The following is a 22,317-nucleotide window of genomic DNA, read 5'->3' as shown; positions in this document are numbered from 1 at the left end:
GAGGTAATGTGTCAACAATGTAGCATACTATGGTTTGAAGCATTTATCACTTCATACTGTGCGCTATTTTTAGAAAACAGCAGGTAGTCTTCACAGTATGCTACACTAGTATGCCATTCTGAACGCATCCATAAACACAGGCACTTACAGTGAACTTTGACCTCTAAAGTGCAGTTTTCTTCTCCGACATCATTGCTGGCGGTGCATTTATAAACCCCCGCGCTTTCCCTCGTCAGGTTTTTCAATATCACAATCTCAGGGTTCTTCAGATCTTTAGATAAAAATAAAAAAAAACACAAAGTTACTTGTCATTTGATAAGTTAATAGTTTGCAGTCTTGCACTGCATCCAAACAGACACAAAATGACAAGCGATAAATCCTGTTTCTTTCATATTAATCTAACACAAATTGTTGGTTGCTGGGTAGCCCCGTCCACATAAAAATCTTATTTTGCAAAATTCTGTTCCACTTTTACCACCATTCAAATGTTTGGGGTCAGTAAGTATTTAAAATCTTTTTAAAAGTAAAAAAACAAAACAAAAAATGAAGAGTCTCTTTTGCTTACTAAGGCTACATGTATTTGATATAGTAAGATACAGTAAAAACAGTAATATTGTTAAATATTATTACAATTAAAAAAGTTTTTTTTTTTATGTTTAAAATGTTATTTATTTCTGTAATGACAAAGCTGAATTCAGCAGTCATTGCTCCAGTCTTCAGTGTCACATGATCCTTCAGAAATCATTATCATGTACTGATTTGGTATTTAAGAAACATTTATTATTATTGTCAATGCTGAAGACATTGTTTAAATATTATACATACATACATTTTTTTTCAGGATTCTTTGATGAATAGAAAGTTCAGCGTTTATTTGACAGAAATCTTTTGTAATGTTATAAGTGTCAATTCAATTCAATTCAATTGAATGAATCCTTAATGTAGAATTTCTTTCAAATTAAATAAAAAAATGTAATAAAAATAATAAAATCTTACTAACCCCAAACTTTTGAACAGCAGTGCAGCTGTATATTAAATATCAAATATGCTGTAGTTGGCTGTGATTGTGTCATGTCAAGCACCATTATCAAACTGTGAGTTACATGATAAATAAAAACCAAGCATTCTACAAAATGTTGCTTTTTATGGCTGGTTAGGACATGGACAAGATGTATTGCTTGTAAGTTCATCACAATGGGCCTGATTAGAACACGCTGTCACACTTCAAGCTTCAAGTACTGAACCTACAACCTCTTTTGGTTAGTGTTGATTTCATTGAAACCTCATTTCTGACGTGAAACAACTATTGAAAGCGCACAGTTGAATGAACAGAGCATGTTCTGCAAAATTCTCCATAAAGCCTGATGAAGGGTAGAGAGCACATTACATTACACATATGTCACATCTCCAAGCCGATCTCATAAGAGGGGCTAATTGAGGAGGTAGTGAAGCATGTGGGGTAAAAAATGCTGATGGAATTGATGTAAATTTAATTTGAGAAAGCTTGCGGTGTTAAATTGGCCCTGTAGTGTCTTCATCTATTTTCTGCTCCTCCAGAGAGGAGATGTCCACATGATTTACTCCCCACGCTTGGAAGATAAACTTAATGCTGCATTTTTTTTCTTCATAAGAAAGCAGTATTAAAGTGATTGGAGCAGAGCAAGTCGGTTTAGCGTTTAAAAACGTGGGCAACAGGTTACAGTCAAAATATCATCTTCACCTACATCACATTATTTAAATATGACACTGATTTTCTCCCATAATTATTAGTAAAAATTGTCATTATTAAAATTTCACTTACAGATGTAAATATTAAAATACTCTTCTAAGAGCTCACCTATGAGGGCCTGAGGTGGCAACTTGCCAGCATATCCATTATCTTTGTGTTGAACAAGACAAATGCTAATGTTTGCCCCTCAGAATCGAACGTGTCGTTTGAAAGCCATGGACCATTTGTACAAATGCATGCGTAAATTTGTGGTGCTCTTAAATGTCTTTATACAGCTGTGGTGAAGCGGTTAAGATGGAATGAGGGAATATAGAAAGAAACAATGGGGTGAAAACAGACATATAATGTTTCTATGCAGGAGGAGGCATTTATTCAACACATACTCATAATAATACATGTTGCATGAGTAACTAAGACTGATTTATGTGTTTTGGAAGTTCGACTATAGTGTGTCTTGTAAATTTCTACATGTGATGACTGCTTTTTCCAATGCTATCATGCATAATGTGTCATTCTTACTGTCATGCAGTCACTGAATGTCATTTCACGCCAAGATCAGGGCACAACTGGCACACTACGCCCAGGGACAACATCCTGGTGCTATTTTTGGACCCCTTACTCCGTGAAATAAGCATCTGTCATGTCTTTATCATTTCCCAGGCCTACAAGAGGAGTTAATTAAAGCCAAGCTGCGGGGCCAAAGACTCACGGAGCACGATGAGTTTGACTGTGTTCCAGTAGTACTTCCCGCCGTTCTTGACCTTGCAGATGTATTCTCCGGAGTCGGTGAGTGAGAGGTCGCTGATCAAGAGTGAAGCGTCGCCTTTCAGATAGTCTCCCGCTAGGGAAAGCCGCCCAGCTTCACTCTCGTTGGGGTCGTAGATCCGACCCGCAAAGTATGTGATGACCTGGTGAAAGAGGAAACATACAGTGAGTTAATAAATACTGCTTTGATTAAGCTTGTGAAACTCTTTGTGCTAAGGGCGCAATCCAGTGAGGGTTGAGTCACAGTGCACGCCTGCGGTAGGAGTCTGCTAAACTCTGATGTCACTGTGAATCAGGCCTTTCTTTGCTTGGTTATATTTGTCTTTCGGTGTCCCTGATACTCAACTTCATTCTGTAAAGCAATGCTAAACTATTTTCCTAACAAGAAACTGCCCTTTTCACTGACAAAAGTTATTTTTTCCCCATTATCTAGAAAGCAGTATTAAAGTGATTGGAGCAGAGCGAGTCAGTTTAGCGTTTAAAACATGGGCAACAGGTTACAGTCAAAAGATCATCTTCACCAACATCACATTATCTAAATATGGCACAGATAGTAAAAATGGTCCTTATTAAAATTTCCTCATACTTACAGACATAAATGACAAAATGCTCACCTATGAGGGCCAGAGGTGGCAGCTTGCCAGCATATTTTCCTTTGTCTAAGACTCTTTCCCATTTGTAGCTGATCGGGTCAGAACCATCTGTGGACTTGCAGCTCAGTCTGACATCACTTCCTTCCAGCAGACGACCCTCCATCCAACAGCGTGGTTTGGACGGCTTCACTACATTGCAAAACAGACAAACACATATGGTAAGGTAAATACTATATGATGGTATGAGTTATTTTGTATCAGTGTATAGGTATTTTAGCTGGAAATTCAACAACTGAATGGGCTTATATATTAAATATCCACATGGTAATGCATATTTTTGGATAATCCTGTGAATTTTTTAGCTGGAAATTCAACAAAGGATTGGCATACATATTATAAATCCACATAGTAATGCATTTATTTGGATAATTCAGTGAATTTTATATCATAATATAGGTATGTTAGCTGGACATTCAACAAAGAATTGGCTTAAATATTAAACAACCATGTAGGAATGCATATATTTGGATAATCCAGAGATTTTTTTTTTCACAATATAGGCATTTTAGCTGGAAATCTAACATAGAATTGGCTTATATTAAATAACCAGGTAGTAATGCATGTATTGTTAACACATTTTGTATAAGTGCAAAAAAATCACATTATGAAACACTTGAGTTAAAAGACTAAAAACACAGAGACTAATACTACGAAATGTATAGTTTAAATTATAACTAAGCTATAATGAAACGATATGTAAAACCAGATCTGTACACTCACACATGCACTTTTACCCTTTTTGCATTGCTCCCCATTTAGATCTATTTTTCCTCACATCATGAACCTCTTAAAAAAAACAGTGTGATGCCAGATAACATGAATCTGTAAAACAACCCGTTCACCATTCGGTCCTCGACCCCCCGTTCCTGCCCACCCTGGCCATCAGAATCTGCTCCTGCTGCCTCTATCTGCTGAGCCAGGACAATTTTGCCCCGGCACTCACAGTGGGGGGATGCAATTACAGCTGCTGAGTGGGATGCGGGTCCCCTCCATCTCCCGACTCTGTCAGGATCACTTACGGCACACAGAGGAAGCTGCATTTGCATCCTCTGCCAAGCCATTATCTTTGTGTTGAACAAGACAAATGCTAATGTTTGCCCCTCAGAATCGAACGTGTCGTTTGAAAGCCATGGACCATTTGTACAAATGCATGCGTAAATTTGTGGTGCTCTTAAATGTCTTTATACAGCTGTGGTGAAGCGGTTAAGATGGAATGAGGGAATATAGAAAGAAACAATGGGGTGAAAACAGACATATAATGTTTCTATGCAGGAGGAGGCATTTATTCAACACATACTCATAATAATACATGTTGCATGAGTAACTAAGACTGATTTATGTGTTTTGGAAGTTCGACTATAGTGTGTCTTGTAAATTTCTACATGTGATGACTGCTTTTTCCAATGCTATCATGCATAATGTGTCATTCTTACTGTCATGCAGTCACTGAATGTCATTTCACGCCAAGATCAGGGCACAACTGGCACACTACGCCCAGGGACAACATCCTGGTGCTATTTTTGGACCCCTTACTCCGTGAAATAAGCATCTGTCATGTCTTTATCATTTCCCAGGCCTACAAGAGGAGTTAATTAAAGCCAAGCTGCGGGGCCAAAGACTCACGGAGCACGATGAGTTTGACTGTGTTCCAGTAGTACTTCCCGCCGTTCTTGACCTTGCAGATGTATTCTCCGGAGTCGGTGAGGGAGAGGTCGCTGATCAAGAGTGAAGCGTCGCCTTTCAGATAGTCTCCCGCTAGGGAAAGCCGCCCAGCTTCACTCTCGTTGGGGTCGTAGATCCGACCCGCAAAGTATGTGATGACCTGGTGAAAGAGGAAACATACAGTGAGTTAATAAATACTGCTTTGATTAAGCTTGTGAAACTCTTTGTGCTAAGGGCGCAATCCAGTGAGGGTTGAGTCACAGTGCACGCCTGCGGTAGGAGTCTGCTAAACTCTGATGTCACTGTGAATCAGGCCTTTCTTTGCTTGGTTATATTTGTCTTTCGGTGTCCCTGATACTCAACTTCATTCTGTAAAGCAATGCTAAACTATTTTCCTAACAAGAAACTGCCCTTTTCACTGATAAAAGTTATTTCCCCCCCATTATCTAACAAAATAATTAATAAAAGCAACTTTTAAAAAATATTTTATCTATTTTTTTTCATTCAAAACATTAGAATTTATAAATTAAAAAAATTGTATAGGATTTTAATATTGGCCATAACATGAAAATAATTATTTACTAAGAATTTAACTATTGATGCATCTGTATCAAAAAGGTTTTTAATCATTTTGACTGGCACGATTACAAAATCATGCGATGACAGTCTGCTTAAACAAAAAAAAATTATAATAATTTGTCTAGTCAATCGTTGGAATCCTCCTCACACAACGGACAGACGAACCTGGACATTTACTGGACATTATCTCGATGGAACTCTCAACTTCTCGTATACATGGATCTAATGTGAAAACTGTAAATTTATGGCATTCAGCTTTTAATGTTGTGTCAGCTTTTCTAAAATCTTTGTAAAAATTATTTTATTGATTTATTTATTTTATATATATATACATATTTTTATGATTATTATTATTATTTTTATTTTTTTAAGTCTACCAGGGTTGGTGTGGGTTCTAAATTTACACAGTTGCTGTTTGTTTTATATTACTATTCCCAAAAGAAAATTCAATAAAGAGTTGTTAACAAAAATAAATAAATAAAAATGTCAGAAAATCAAGTCAAAAATGTAAAAATGATTCAATTAATTAAAAAAAGAACTATTTTGCTTCTAAATCATTCAAAACTTGCACTACTGATCAAAAATTTCAGGTCAGTGTGATTTATACAAAAATATTATGCAGCACAACTGTGTTCAGCAATGATAATAAGAAGAAATGTTTATATAAGAAAAATCAGCATATTAGAATGATTTCTGAAGGATCATGTGACACTAAGGACTAGAGTAATAATTCTGAAAATGCAGCTTTGCATCCCTGGAATAAATTACATTTGAAAATATATTTAAATTATTTTATAAGTTATTTTAAATTGTAATAATATTTTACAATATTACTGTTTTTGATCAAGTAAATACAGACTTGGTGAGCATAAGAGACTTCTTTCAAAAACATAAAATCTTAAAATCCACAAACTCCTGAATTGTAGTGTATAAATAAACTAAAACTATGTACCTAAAAGTTTAAACTGTTGGTGGAGCTATAGGGTTTGAGAGACAGACCCCAAAATTGTCATCTAAGCAGATAAAAAACTCACCCCTAAAAACTAGCTTTCTCTTATTAAAAAGCTACATGCTATTTAGAAAAATAGCTCTGAAATTATTCATAACTGGCAGGAAGTTAAATCGGCGAAAGGTTTGACCTCTTCTTGTTGGATATATTGTGTCAGGAAGGACCTCAGGGAGCAGCTCGAGCCGTGGCCAGATTAAAATGTAAAACTTGTCCTCGGGCCAATTCCACATCATTAGGTCATAAAAGTAATTGTTAGGGGTGATACGAGGCAAAGCAGTGACATTAAAAATGAGCAGTTTTTACAGTGCTGATTGCAGCACCAGTTGATGGTGCAGTTTACAGAAAGACAACCCTTCCCATCATCGCAGGAAAAAAGCACTGCACTGCAGATCAGGGACTGTGGCGAGCAGCGAAGGCCAGCATCAGCAGCACAATGTCGCAGTGGCGGGAGATCAGACATGCGCGCGCTCACCACTTTCTGCCGTGAGCTGGATTTATGCAGCATCCATTCGATGTCCAGCAGGGAGATGTCGGCTTGCCACAGCTGATGGTGGCACGGCAGCGTGGCGTTGTCTCCGACCACCTTCTTCATCTCCGTCTGGCCATTTGCCTGAAGCACACTCAGCAATACTGTGGAGAGAGAGACAAAGAGAGAGGAGGAAGCGTTAAGGCCCGATGCCAGGGAGTAGTTAGGACTGAAGGGCTTTAGTTGGCTTTACTGCAGGTTGCAGAGGTAGATTGGGGGTTTTAGAGAGGGGCGTCAAGGATTTCATGCGACTGATCCACTGCACTCTCATCCAGATCAGAGAGGAGATGATTCAGAGGCCAGAGGCTCCATCGCTGTTATATTCTCTGATAAATTCCTGGAATTGGACAACGGTTTAACGGCTAAGCAGCCAATTTTCACACTGAACAGGAAATCAGCTCGCTAACAGAAGGGAGGGAATGAACTATTAGCAATTGCTGGAGATGAAGAAGGCCATGATTCTAAATTTATTGAGGTTGAAGCTGAATCTGTGGGTGTACGGAATCTGTGCTAATCTGTTACAACTCCAATTTCCCCCCGTTCCGAACCATCACAGTCTCCTAGCGTTTCCCATCACGACACATTTTCCACTCATCAAGCGATAAAATGCGACGAGTGGACGTCCTGCAGTGCCGCTACTGTACTTTAACACCCTTTGCGTTTGAACATCTCTACATTAACACAGGGAGGCAGCTAAATGAAGGCCAGGCTAATTAATTCCCAGCATGCATTCTGATTGCAGAAATAATGCCCACACAGGCAGATGACAAGCAGACAACTCTACACCTCAGCCATATGCAACAGCCTTCTGCTTGAATAATCCTGATAATGTGAGACAGATTATCAAATATCTTTGCTTTGGGCAACGATCAGAACTGAGCACACTGCATAATGTTTTATAAAAATAGTATGTTAACATACTGCAGAGCGTGAATGTTTCAAATGCAATTATTTCACATTAATTCACTTTGGGGTAAATGTCTTCTCTTTTGGCAGTCTAAACAAATAATAGTTAGGGAGATGGTTCGTATCGTTTCTGGTTCATTTGTCTCACTAGAAATAGAAGGTCAAACATTGCTGTGTTCTATGCAGTGAATTCTGATTGTGTATACTGCACATTTTTAGCAAATCTAGTAAAAAATCTAGTCAACTGGTTATTGAAAGATTGCATACTGCATATACTACTTTCTTTAAAAAACAAAACAAAACAAAACAAAAAAAACAAGGTGGTATGACATTTTCAAATATGAAAATTTGCTGGAAAAAGGAAAAAATGACAGAAGCACTCATACCATTGACTACCATTCTTTAAGGCTTCAACAAAACCACAAATTATACTTTGACAGTCTGTACTCCACGGTGTAAGCTAAATTATATCTTTTATATCTCAAGTATTATCACTATAATTTTAAGAAAAGATGGATATCTAAAAATATAGAGCCCGGTCTCATTCGAACACACACTCATCACTTTAATTAAAATCCCATTTCTGTTAATTATCAGAATGGTGCATGTTGAACATTTCATTTTCTCCTCTTAATGCAGGATGATGTCATACCATGATATTTTTTTATTTTATTTATTTTTTTATTAGTCGGTTATACTAATGCACATAAACATACAGATACAGTCTCAGCTATACAATGGAAAACAATAAGAAGCATACAATCAGGTAGAAAAGATAATACAGTCAGCCAATCCGTATTATCAATTCCGTGACCTAAATCTTTTTCCCACACGCTCTTCAAACTTTCTAAAGAGGAAGTACATGAATTAACCAGAGCATTATATATTTTAGATATTAACCCCTTAGAAAAACTGTTTATTATAATTTGTTCTATGGCAGTAAGTTCAAATCTCAATTTACCATTATCAGACAAAGGTTTTATGAAATGACGCAGTTGAAGGTATTTAAAAAAATTGGACTGTGGTATACTATATTGGCGTGATATTTCTTGGAAAGATTTGAATGAATTGCCAGAAAAGAGGCAAGATAACTTAAGGATACCTAATTTAGACCAAACTGAAAGGCCAATATTTTGCAGAGAGACAGGGAAATCAGGATTAAAAGCAATAGGTGAAAACAGTGTGAAATAAGCTGGAATTTTAAGATATATTTTAAAGTCTCTCCATGTCAAAAGAGTGTTTGAAATAATGAAGTTTGTTGAAACACATTCTAGCTTTTTAATATTTGTAATAAAAGGCAGAAATTTTAATGGGAGAGGAGCGCAAGCCATTGCTTCCATGTTGAACCACCTAGAATCAGTCCTTTCATTGTACCAAGTTACAACTGACCATATGCTTCACCTGTGCTGACCAATAGTAAAGACGAAAATTTGGTAAAGCGACTCCTCCCTTGTCTTTTGGTTTCATTCATTTGTTCAAATTAATTCGGGGCATTTTATGGTTCCAAATGAATTTAGAAAAGTGCTTATTGATGTCTTTAAAGAAAGTATTGGGTAAATAACAAGGTAGGGATTGAAATAAGTATAAAAATGTAGGTAGAATATTCATTCTAATCACATTAATCCTATCCAAAAAAGAAATAGGGAGTGTCCGCCAAGTGTTAAGGTCTTTTTTAATGGCATCAAGAGGGGCATAATTATTTTTAAATAAATCATTAAATATTGGTGTGATGAATATGCCGAGATATTTAAAACCAACAGTAGGCTAGTTATTTTGAAGGGTGAAAGAGATGAAAGATCGATTAAAGTAGAGATTTTGAAAGAGAGCGTCATAGATTTCGACAAGTTACGTTTATATCCAGATAAACTACTATAATCTGAAATACATGTTAGTATCGCTGGAATTGACTTGTCTGGTTCAGAAATATACAGCAGCACGTCATCTGCGTATAAAGAAATTCGGTGTTCCTCGTCTCCTACCGTTATTCCAAAGAAGTGCTGATATTGCCTTATGGATTCAGCCAGTGGTTCAATTACGAGAGCGAAGAGCAGGGGTGAAAGAGGGCACCCCTGTCTCGTACCTCTTTCTATGCCAAAGGATTTTGAGATCAAACCATTCGTAGTCACTGTAGCTCGAGGACTAGCATAAAGCAATTTTATCAGATCAATGAATTTGGGACCTAGATTAAATTTCTTGAGGGTGGCAAAAAGAAATTCCCATTTGACTCTGTCGAAGGCTTTTTCTGCGTCAAGGGAAATAATAAGGGCTGGGAGTTTACGTGCTTGTATTGAATTTATAACATTTAAAAGTTGACGAATGTTGTCTGTGCCAAAGCGTGATTTTATGAATCCTGTCTGGTCCGGCTTAATGACGAGTGGCAATACAGTTTCGAGCCTGCGAGCAAGTATCTTGGCAAGTATTTTATAATCGGTATTCAGGAGACTTATTGGCCTATAAGAGGCACATTGTTGAAGGTCTTTGTCTTTTTTAGGAATTAAACAAATTGATGCTGTTTTCCATGACTTGGGGGCCACTCCATGGTCTAGTAAATTTTGAAGAGCGGGCATTAAAATAGGAGAAAGTTCTGGCCAAAACTTTTTATAAAACTCACAGGAGAACCCGTCAGGGCCTGGAGATTTATTGGAGGGCATAGATTGGATTCCACTAAAAACTTCTTCCGGTGACAAGGGCGAATCTAAAAACATCCTGTCTTCTTCAGAGATAGTCGTAAGGGGAATTCTATCTAAGAACTCAGTAATATCAGATTGTTCCGCCGTGACTTGTGATTTATATCATGTTTTGTAAAACTTTCTAAATAGTTTATTAATCAAAGCAGCATCGTATGTAATTGAACCGTCTGGAGTCTTCATTTAATTTGGTGGGCCAGTATTCTGTTAGGTTTATTTGCATATTCATAGTACTTTTGTTTAGAAAGGAAAATACGTTTTTTAATGTGGTTTGTGTGATCCAAATGAAGTTCAGCTCTGACTCGACATAGTTGGGCCCAATTTGTTTGAGTAGGGACTGTACTATGTAGACACTCCAGTCTTTTTATTTATTTTTCTAACTCCTGTCTTTTTTTGACCGAGCCTGTATGCGTGCCGAGTTATAAGATATAATATGCCCTCTAATTGTAGCTTTAGCAGCATCCCAAATAGTTGCAGATGATACATTATCTGTCCAATAATTTTTTAATCCTTCCCGAACTGATTCACAAAATGTTGAATGATTCAGCATGGAAGAATTGAATCTCCAGACCCTTGCATTCCTGTGTTCACTTAGCGTCATATCTATGTGGACTGGAGCATGGTCGGACAAAACGATTTAACCAATTTGGCAGGCAGATTTTGCGTGAAGATATTGGGTGTGGATCAGAATGTAATCTAATCTAGAATAAGAGCCGTGGGGGTTAGAATAGAAAGCATATTCTTTACTTCCCCTGTTAAATTCTCACCAGACATCGATGATGCCAGACTCGTTGCAAAGTTCTTTAAGGACCAGGGATGATCTAGGATTAGTGGATGATTCTGAAGTAGATTCATTCTTTTTTGATCCATGACACAATTAAAATCCCCGGCACAAACCCCCAAGCCCTTACAGTATTGATTAAACAAAAGTATGATTTTAGATATGAATTCAGGGGAATCCTCATTTAGAACGTAAATATTAAGTATAACAATAGATTGCCCATATACTGTGCCTGTAATTAAAACATATCTTCCATCCGGGTCATTAATCTGATGTTCTAAAATAAAGGGGAAGTGTTTACTAATTAAAATGATTGTGCCTCTCTTCCTGGTATTTGCTTTACAGGATGAAAAAAATATCTGTCCTACCCAATCACGCTTTAGTTTTAAATGTTCTGAATCGGATAAATGTGTCTCTTGAAGCATAGCAATAGTAGTTCTCTGCTTTTTAAGAAAGGTTAATATTTTTTTCCTCTTAATCACGTGTCCTAACCCTTTAACATTCCACGTAATAAACCTGGTCGTATTATACATAGTCATGGAGTACAAAAAGGTAAAAACAAAGAAAGCTGTACATTTAAGACTTCATCATACCTGAGACATACGTAAAACTGACGAAAGAGGTTTTTGTATTTTAAAACACAAAACAAAACATACTGAACCCAATACCCCCTCCCCCGCCCTCCAGCCTCGTCCCCAAACGACGAGGCACACCTAGAGAAACAAAACTTAGGTCACTGTACCCGACCGGTACCGAGCATAAAATAATAATACCCCATACCCCAATCCGTATTATCAATTCCGTGACCTAAATCTTTTTCCCACACGCTCTTCAAACTTTCTAAAGAGGAAGTACATGAATTAACCAGAGCATTATATATTTTAGATATTAACCCCTTATAAAAACTGTTTATTACAATTTGTTCTATGGCAGTAAGTTCAAATCTCAATTTACCATTATCAGACAAAGGTTTTATGAAATGACGCAGTTGAAGGTATTTAAAAAAATTGGACTGTGGTATACTATATTGGCGTGATATTTCTTGGAAAGATTTTAATGAATTGCCTGAAAAGAGGCAAGATAACTTAAGGATACCTAATTTAGACCAAACTGAAAGGCCAATATTTTGCAGAGAGACAGGGAAATCAGGATTAAAAGCAATAGGTGAAAACAGTGTGAAATAAGCTGGAATTTTAAGATATATTTTAATGTCTCTCCATGTCAAAAGAGTGTTTGAAATAATGAAGTTTGTTGAAACACATTCTAGCTTTTTAATATTTGTAATAAAAGGCAGACATTTTAATGGGAGAGGAGCGCAAGCCATTGCTTCCATGTTACAATGATATTTTAAGAACATCAACAAGACTTTTCTTGCTGTTTATTCAGCAAAAGTATCTCAGTATTAAATGGGTTAAAATGCATGCCTGCTAAAATGGGTTTTGATGGAACAGGTGAATTCTGCAGGCCACAGATTTAATATGGGACGCATTACGATGATCAGGTTGTTCTTCAAAGGAAATGATAAGATCAGATAAATCCTAATCTGCATGGCCTCACGGTGTCGTGGAAATCCATCTTTGATAAGCAGTAAAATCATAGAGATCTGGCATTTGCTGCCTCGAAGTTAAGATTAAGAAAATAATGTGTGAGTTACAGAGGTTTTAAAATAAAGTGTAATAAAATGAAAAAGCTAGCTCTCAGAACAAAGTATGAACGTTCAGAATGGCACACTCGTACTATATTCACAGAATACCGGGATAAACTGCTACATTTGTCTAAATGTGCAGCACTCTACTGTGTATTGTATCCCATAAAGCAATGCACTCAACCTGACCAGCCATATGCAGTGTGACAAGTGAACCGGAAGTAATCTGCCACAATTCTTAAGATCTTTTTCTTGACGATTCATTTGATTGGACTGCCAAGTTGGTTTTACTCAGGATTTGATTAAAAATGCAAAGTATCTATTTTTAATATTAATTATATATATTATCTATTTTATTGTTTTATTAAAATAAACAAATAAAGAAACATTTACATATTATTATTATTTATATTTTATTAATTTAATTATTCACACATAAATAAATATTTTACATAGCACACTTTTTAATCAGTTAATGTATAATTATTATTATTATGAGCACTTCCAAATATCAACACTTTACAATCGATCAGATTAATACAGAACAAAAAAACTTTAATTGACAAAAAATGTAGCCTAAAATCTTAATTGTTGCATAATGCACAATTTCACATTGTAAACAGTATGCTAGTATTCCATTCTGAAAACGGTCTGATCACTGATTGGTTCAAGATATTCATCTCAACCAATCATGAGTCACTGTGTGCTCATTGGTGTACCAAAATAATTTGGGAAATGCACATAAAGTGCATTTCTCTAGAACTCAAGTACTACACCAGTTTGAAATCTTTGACGCACACAGAGGTATCCATGTGTCTTAAACCGTAAGGAAGGTGCCTGTGGACCGGGTCATGTTAAGTTCTCAGCTGGAAAAGGTTTGGATGAAATGGCCATGTTAATGCCTGCAGTGCGAGAAAGGATGAGTGTTCATCGTTCATGTTCTGCCTCTCCTGGACTGCCATCAGCTGCAGCTTGAGATTTTCTAGCCCCTTTTGGCACATTGCGGCTCAGGCTGGGGGGAAGGAGAGTGAAAGAGCGGCTCATTAACAATAGGAACCAAGCAGCTTGGCTGAGATGCACCAAAAGCTGGTGGAAAAGCAGATTTCTATGAAGATGCCCTAGGGGGAGTTGTGCTCCAGTAAATTCTCCTCCCCACAGATCTCAGCAATCTTATTATAGAGCAGCCAATAGCACATATCACATCCATACCCTTCAAACTGTCCAAAGTCATGGCACATAGCCTTCCCTGTCTTTACACTGGCAATCGGGCATCGCCACAGGAGAGAGCCATGATCTCCCACCCAATATCAACCTCCACATTTCCAGCAAGAAGAGGAAAGATCTTGCAGCTGAGATCTAAATAATGGTCCTTGCATAACTATAACTATCACTCATACTGAGGGTTGGGGTTCAAAAGTATTAAACTTCAGTGAGAAACCTATTCCACACCATTTGTGCTACAGCTATTATTTTCCTAACCAGTTGCTCAGTACAATGCAGAAAAAAACTAGCGATGAAGCATTTTGTTATGCTACATTACTAATTCATACCCACAGCTCTACATTTGAGCAAGATCAAACCTCAGTATCCCTCCTCCCTCATATGAGGCTGAGAAGTCTGATTCATTTTAGTGAGTCAGTTCATTCAGACAGTTCAAAAATTGATTCATCGATTTGTTTCAATTCATTGATTCAAGCTTCGGATATATAAACTAGGTTGTCTAGTTTAATGTATTTAGTGTAATGCAATGCTGTTAGTTGTATACTAAAAAAAGGGGGGCCTTAAAGGGATAATTCACCCAAAAATAAATACAACTTCCAACCAATCTCCATCATTTTTTAGTTAAAAAACAAAAACTTGAATACCTTTGCACCTTTGTCTTGTTTTCCAGTGCAAATGTCTAAAAATTCTGCAAAATGACACAATAAGAATGAAATGAGTTTATGATTAAAACATGAACAAATATTTGCAATCTTCTTAATTCAAATATTTTCATACCCCATTGACAGATATTTGTTCTTGTTTTTAAGCATAAACTTACTTGTGTTCAGTTTTCAAGGCTTCATTTTACATTTGCATGTCATTAAGGATTTTCAGATATTTATACTGGAAAACAAAAATACAGAGGAAGATATTATTTTTTGCAATGCATGCAGCATTTAATGCAATGACTTTATGAATTTAAGACTTTTTTAAACCTCCAGAAACCCTGACATTACAATAATGTATGACCAAGTTTATTGGAGTATGTTTTACAGGAAAAATACTATTTCAGTCGTCAACTTCAAAATGTCAAGCTTAATTCAATGTGTAACTTGCCATTTCTTTGTAATTATTTGAGAAATTCAAGCAATTTCTGATAGAAAATTGTCAAATTTAAATCCAACAAATTGAAAAAGTAAATCATACACCATACAGTACAGGTTTGGAACTACACGTCAATCACAATTTCTTCAGAAAATATAAAAGTGTAGTCATTCCTCCTTTTCTAGTTCTCTGAAAAACTTTACCGTAGACTCTGGAGTGTTGAGGCCCATCTATTGCCTTTTTGATTCAGCAAAGACAGAGGTGAAAGCCCAGAGAATGAGAGAAGGCACTTTGTTTTCCTGTTGTTGTGCTCACTCAGCTTTGCTGGAAACTGTAAATGCACCAAAACGGGAAGAGGGGGAGGTGGGTATTATCTGATGATGTATGCTTGAGTGTATTTGGGGGTTGAGAGAAAGGAGAAAGGCAAGAACATATACAGATAAATGTGCTTTACCATGCAGCGCAGCACATGGTTAATCTTAAACCGATTTACACTGCATTTATCTGTCAATGTTCAGACATCCTCTTGAAATATCACACTCGGCGCAGTTTAAAAGTTTAATATCACACATGAAAGTCTGGCGTCTCATGTTGCTCAGTACAATGCAGAAAAAAACTAGCGATGAAGCATTTTGTTATGCTACATTACTAATTCATACCCACAGCTCTACATTTGAGCAAGATCAAACCTCAGTATCCCTCCTCCCTCATATGAGGCTGAGAAGTCTGATTCATTTTAGTGAGTCAGTTCATTCAGACAGTTCAAAAATTGATTCATCGATTTGTTTCAATTCATTGATTCAAGCTTCGGATATATAAACTAGGTTGTCTAGTTTAATGTATTTAGTGTAATGCAATGCTGTTAGTTGTATACTAAAAAAAGGGGGGCCTTAAAGGGATAATTCACCCAAAAATAAATACAACTTCCAACCAATCTCCATCATTTTTTAGTTAAAAAACAAAAACTTGAATACCTTTGCACCTTTGTCTTGTTTTCCAGTGCAAATGTCTAAAAATTCTGCAAAATGACACAATAAGAATGAAATGAGTTTATGATTAAAACATGAACAAATATTTGCAATCTTCTTAATTCAAATATTTTCATACCCCATTGACAGATATTTGTTCTTGTTTTTAAGCATAAACTCACTTGCGTTCAGTTTTCAAGGCTTCATTTTACATTTGCATGTCATTAAGGATTTTCAGATATTTATACTGGAAAACAAAAATACAGAGGAAGATATTATTTTTTGCAATGCATGCAGCATTTAATGCAATGACTTTATGAATTTAAGACTTTTTTAAACCTCCAGAAACCCTGACATTACAATAATGTATGACCAAGTTTATTGGAGTATGTTTTACAGGAAAAATACTATTTCAGTCGTCAACTTCAAAATGTCAAGCTTAATTCAATGTGTAACTTGCCATTTCTTTGTAATTATTTGAGAAATTCAAGCAATTTCTGATAGAAAATTGTCAAATTTAAATCCAACAAATTGAAAAAGTAAATCATACACCATACAGTACAGGTTTGGAACTACACGTCAATCACAATTTCTTCAGAAAATATAAAAGTGTAGTCATTCCTCCTTTTCTAGTTCTCTGAAAAACTTTACCGTAGACTCTGGAGTGTTGAGGCCCATCTATTGCCTTTTTGATTCAGCAAAGACAGAGGTGAAAGCCCAGAGAATGAGAGAAGGCACTTTGTTTTCCTGTTGTTGTGCTCACTCAGCTTTGCTGGAAACTGTAAATGCACCAAAACGGGAAGAGGGGGAGGTGGGTATTATCTGATGATGTATGCTTGAGTGTATTTGGGGGTTGAGAGAAAGGAGAAAGGCAAGAACATATACAGATAAATGTGCTTTACCATGCAGCGCAGCACATGGTTAATCTTAAACCGATTTACACTGCATTTATCTGTCAATGTTCAGACATCCTCTTGAAATATCACACTCGGCGCAGTTTAAAAGTTTAATATCACACATGAAAGTCTGGCGTCTCATGTGAACATCTTCCTAGAGTGAAACGCTCCACATTAAAGCTGTATTTTATGTCTCCACTGCCCAGATGAGTCCACTGAGCTATAAAAAAGACAAAGACTGGTGCTGCATTTCAGCAAGTGTCCAGAAATGCAGCAGTAAATACAAGCGCTCTTTGGCCGCAGCGCTGACAGGTCAAGTGCAGGTTCATGGTTCTACTCTCTCATTCTCACACCACACCAGACAAAAACTAACCACAGAGCACGTATAATTTAGAGTTGTGTTCCTAGATTTGACACAAATAGTGAACTGAAAATGGATCAATACTGGAAAGGAGCCTGAAACTAAATCAAGCATTACTGTCATACTTACAGTTAGCGATCTATCAAATTAAACTTGTTTAAAAAGGAAAGTTCACCTAAAAGTTCACCATTTACTTACCATTATGTCATTCCAATCCTATATTTCTTTCTTCTGCAAATATTTAAAAAATGCCACAATATTACCAACCACTCAGAACACCCTAGCAACCCCATAGCAATGTGCTAACAACTAGGGCTGCATGATTAATAAAAATAAATAAATAAACTGCGATATGGCTTAGTGTGTGTCACAACGGCTGTGATTTAATTATATAAACATGCGTTCACAATTTTCATAGTGAAGCGCAGCACTGCGAGCAGCTCATGATCGTGTTTTCAGTGTCTCAGTAAAATGCATGGGCCAACCATATTCCTATAATTATATTTAGAAGTCAATAGAGAAACTTTAAAAGCCATTCACACAGAAAAAATTTTTAATTTGAAAAACATGAAAAGCGGGCAGTGGAACGAGGAAAAAAATGCAAGGCCTTGAGGCATGTATTTTAAAAGTTGAACATCGTGTTTTTAGAATGCTGTGCCATGCGCAAGACACGGCAAAAGACGTGAGCACAACGATCAAACACGTCCATCTAGAGTGTTTACATAAGAAAAACAATGGAAAAGTAGCGCAATGGAATAGAAAATCATGTTTTGTGTGAAATAAAAAAATAAATAAAAAATAAATAAAAGCTTGATGGTTTAATGTTTGAAAATAAAGAAATCGAGATTCATATTGTAATTTTAAAGTTGCAATGTAAAATGATTATTGTTATATTATTTTTTTTAAATACAAATTTTTTATTTTACAGCAAAGTATTACAATAGTAATTAGGGCTGCACGATTATGACAAAAATCATAATTGTCGATTATTCCCTTGAAATTGTAATTGCGATTATTAATTACGATTATCACAATTTACATTGAATGAAGTTTATACCATTGTTTGATGCAACTGCATGCCATATTTTTATATGAAAATAAACAAGCTGAAAACACTCTAACTGAAAAACTTTTAGTGCTTTTCTATAGTAGTAAGCCTCAAATGTCAACTATACATCGGATTGGTTTCTTCTTTAAATTATAAAAAAGTAAAAATATGAATGGTATTATAATGTTATACTAAAACTAAAATTAAAATAATGGGAAAAACCCTTAAGATAACATGTAGAAAGAAAAAAACGCACCTTAAGCACGCCAAATAACATAAGTGGACTTTGAATAATTAATTGCCGCTTTGAACGATTACGTTATTGTGGCATCCATAATTGTAATCGCGATTAGAAATTCGATTAATTGTGCAGCCCTAATAGTAATATTTCTTTTTTTAATTATTATTATTATCATCAAAGTTTTGGCCAAATGCTAAAGCCCTACAAACAAGCACAGCAAACCTGGAGCTTTTTTAATCGCAATCACAATTTTTTGCAATCTAATTCATCGAAATTAGAGTTTTCCGCTTAATCATGCTGCCCTACTAACCATTTGGAACCCTTTAGACAACATCATCAAGGCTTTTCTGGCAATCATCTTTTCAAAAAATGTAAATGTCTAGTTAATAAGTAAACTTTCACTACACACAGTATTAAATCTTAAATATATTCATCTGATATGATGTTCAGTGATCACCCTCAGGGACATTCAGCTCAGGAAAATATCAGATCTCTGAGTTTATCTTCTTTGTTGAGCTCATCTACCTTATGAAATCACATAACATCACTAATCTTTCACAATCAAATATTCTGCATAAACACTATTTTGCCTTCTATTGGCCTGCTGGTGTGAGGTGAGGAATCTTTCCTTCCCATTAAATCCCAAGTCTTTCTTTCCAGTGACTGCAGGCGACACTTTGATGGCAGGAAGAATTCTCTAATCCCTTCCTGCTGCAGACGAGATTCCAGCTCGTGGCATCAACAACACCCGTGAATGCTACCTGATGCCCTGGTTCCCACTACACCACCATCAAAACCACAGGGTGCTTGGTATACGAAAAGAAAAGAAGGCACATCAAAATACATAATACTTCTTGAGGCAGGGATTGGACTCCTCTCTTCGCTCTTTCTGGTTTTCAGCTGGGCCTCTGGAGGCTGATGAGCATCTCATTTGAATTGGAGGTGTTCAAGCAGGCGATGGCACTCATGTGAAAAAGCTCATTTTCTCCAGCTGAACACCGCATGTGTCAATCACTCTAGGTGACACGCAGAGAAAACAACACGATCATCTGCCTCACTGTTGGTACACACTGAACGCAATGTGACAAGGAACATAAGGAACTGAGTTTTATAATCAAACTTTTGCTGTGTGAACTACAGTAGTTCCCCACAGGTTAGTTTATACTGTAAAAGCTTCATGTACTCGCTTTTAATCCAAACTAATGTGGCCCTGCATCATTCCTGGGCTTTCCCAAGAAATCCTCACTTTCAGTACCAAGACTTTTAAATACTGGCATTAAATTTGGTCCAACTTATTCTGGTCCAGGGCACCTACTTGATGTAACGTGACTAGCCAGTGATATTTAGAGGTGGGTGCATCTGAAATCTGTGGGCTAGCTTGAAAATATCTAGTTTACTTGCCTCAAACCAAATCCATGAATAATGAAACCATTTATTTGCACACACACTGTCTGTGCTGCATTAAACTATTTGGCTGTCGTGAGACCATCCTGACCCATTCTTACCAGCTACAAGTTCTTCTTTAGGCACTCACAGAAGAAGTCTAGGAATCAGAGTGAAACTGAGGTCAATGAGTGCATGTCCACCAGAGATTGTCTCCCAATGCTGGTCATCCAGAAAGAAGCTGCCATGTCTCTATAAGGCTCACTGTTCATTACAGAGTTCCTCCTTCAAATGAACACACACAGCTGGCAGCAGAAAAAGACACATGTAGACACACACACTTCCATAAACACACACTGTATGTGCTGTCCTGCTCTTCTTTATTGAGGAGATGTTGTAGAAAGCTGCAGCACTGCAGAGCAGATCCCTCCGGGTCAAGCACAAAACAGCATGAAACGCTGCAATATTGAAGCCACCATATGCAATAATTTACACATCTGGACTAAAAAGAATTTGGGCATACATTATCACCTCAGCCCCTCAGCAGATCGAACAAACCCTTCAGGATTTCCTGTAGTACTGATGATGAAGGCAAAGGAATGAATGTAAAGGAAAGATTGATCACAAGAGAACTCTGATGGCTGGACTCAGCTGTCTCTCTCTCTCCACCTGGTCTGGATCAGCCACAGGATCAAAGCCCAATGGGAAACCTGATTTCTGATGTGTCTAACAACATCAAGTCCACCTTGCTACTGCTATAGTCCTGTCAAACAGACACTTTTTTATAATTAATCACCACATCTATCTATCTATCTATCTATCTATCTATCTATCTATCCATCCATCCGACAGTCCAATTGAGTCGCACACACACACATATATATATATATACACAATTGTCCTTTTTTCCTTGTCAGTGTCAGCTAATCATTGGTATTCTCTTCTAGCATTCTTGACAGCAGTAATTCATGTGATCAAATGAGGGAGAAAAGCATCGTGTACATATCAAGACGTGCACTGTAGTCAAGTGCACTTTCAGCATTTTAAAGAGCCAATTCAGGTGTCTGGATCACAGTGGTGGAGCAATGTTGTATAGTACAGCATACAAAGTGTGCATTTTCACACAATTATTTTAGTGAACACAGACATCACTTGCAAATAAACAGTGCTATCAGAGACCACAATTCATTCTTTTTAAATTCCCCCTCAGTTTTGAAGACATTTCATCTCCCATAAATATCTTTTAGCCAGCACAAATAATTCATTTTGACAGTTTTCTCTCTTTTGTGACATTTTCCTCTACTAGAGACAATGCAATCGCATCTTAATAACTATAGCACTTTTCCCACAGAAATCATCAAATCAATAGCTAAACATATCTATCAATACCGGACACAAACAGTCACTCTGAATCAAAGTGCAAACAAAAGAGCAGACCAGACTTGCTCCCGTTCTACTGTCTGCTTGATGCAGGGCTACAGTTCGCCATTGGCCTGCTCCGATCAATACTATAATACACTTTTTCTTCTGCCACATCCATTTTGCTGCAATTTGCAACTTTCATGCCCATTAGGTAGAAAATTTAGCTGACTGTGGGGGAGAGCGGAAGAGGGGAAATGCATCTTTGTCTTCCCGAATCCATTGCTGACTGCTCAACACAAACAGCTCGGCCTGTACAAAAAGCTAAATTACTGTATCCCTCGTGGTCACGTTGAGTTTCCTTTTCATCTAATGCAATTTACTATGCTAGGGGTTAGACAACATGGCTTGGTTTGTTTCATCACATGTAGAATGGTATAAAAATATGAATAAATACATACCACGGACAACAGTGTGTACTAATTGGAATGTAAGCCCTGAAGTCTAAACAGATTTGTTATAAATTTGCTGGTACACGCAATAAAAAACTGTGGTTTGGATCATCTGGTTGGATCTTCAAGTTTGCGATACAAAGAATGACAGATGCTCTTAAAATCGTGCGGTATGGGCAAACCACTTTAGTGACAAGAACAATTTGTCTGGTGCCTTTCACTAGCATGGCAGGAAGGTTAGCCAAAGCATTCTGGGTGTTCATGAAGAGCAATGTGGAAACAACTCAACTGCTGAACGTTCAACATTCCACGCTAATTAAAAACAGACTTTTAGTGCTCTTATTTGTATACCGCAGCACT

At 36.9% G+C, this 22,317-nt stretch overlaps 1 protein-coding gene across 1 annotated transcript in view; it reads right to left on the bottom strand.

Moving 5' to 3' along the window:
• LOC107679534 (CXADR-like membrane protein) overlaps positions 1–22,317 on the bottom strand; it is a 59,369-nt gene that overhangs the window by 5,037 nt on the left and 32,015 nt on the right. The window contains exons 2-5 of the mRNA XM_016475113.1: positions 6,870–7,027; positions 4,771–4,969; positions 3,109–3,276; positions 149–271 (exon numbers count right to left, since the gene is read on the bottom strand). Coding sequence (XP_016330599.1) covers positions 149–271; positions 3,109–3,276; positions 4,771–4,969; positions 6,870–7,027 — 648 coding nt within the window. The remainder of the gene's footprint in view (positions 1–148; positions 272–3,108; positions 3,277–4,770; positions 4,970–6,869; positions 7,028–22,317) is intronic.

The sequence above is a fragment of the Sinocyclocheilus anshuiensis genome, unplaced genomic scaffold (genome assembly GCF_001515605.1).
Source record: "Sinocyclocheilus anshuiensis isolate Anshui unplaced genomic scaffold, SAMN03320099.WGS_v1.1 scaffold2218, whole genome shotgun sequence".
NCBI lineage: Eukaryota > Metazoa > Chordata > Actinopteri > Cypriniformes > Cyprinidae > Sinocyclocheilus > Sinocyclocheilus anshuiensis.
This window is presented reverse-complemented; position numbering and strand designations above follow the sequence as displayed.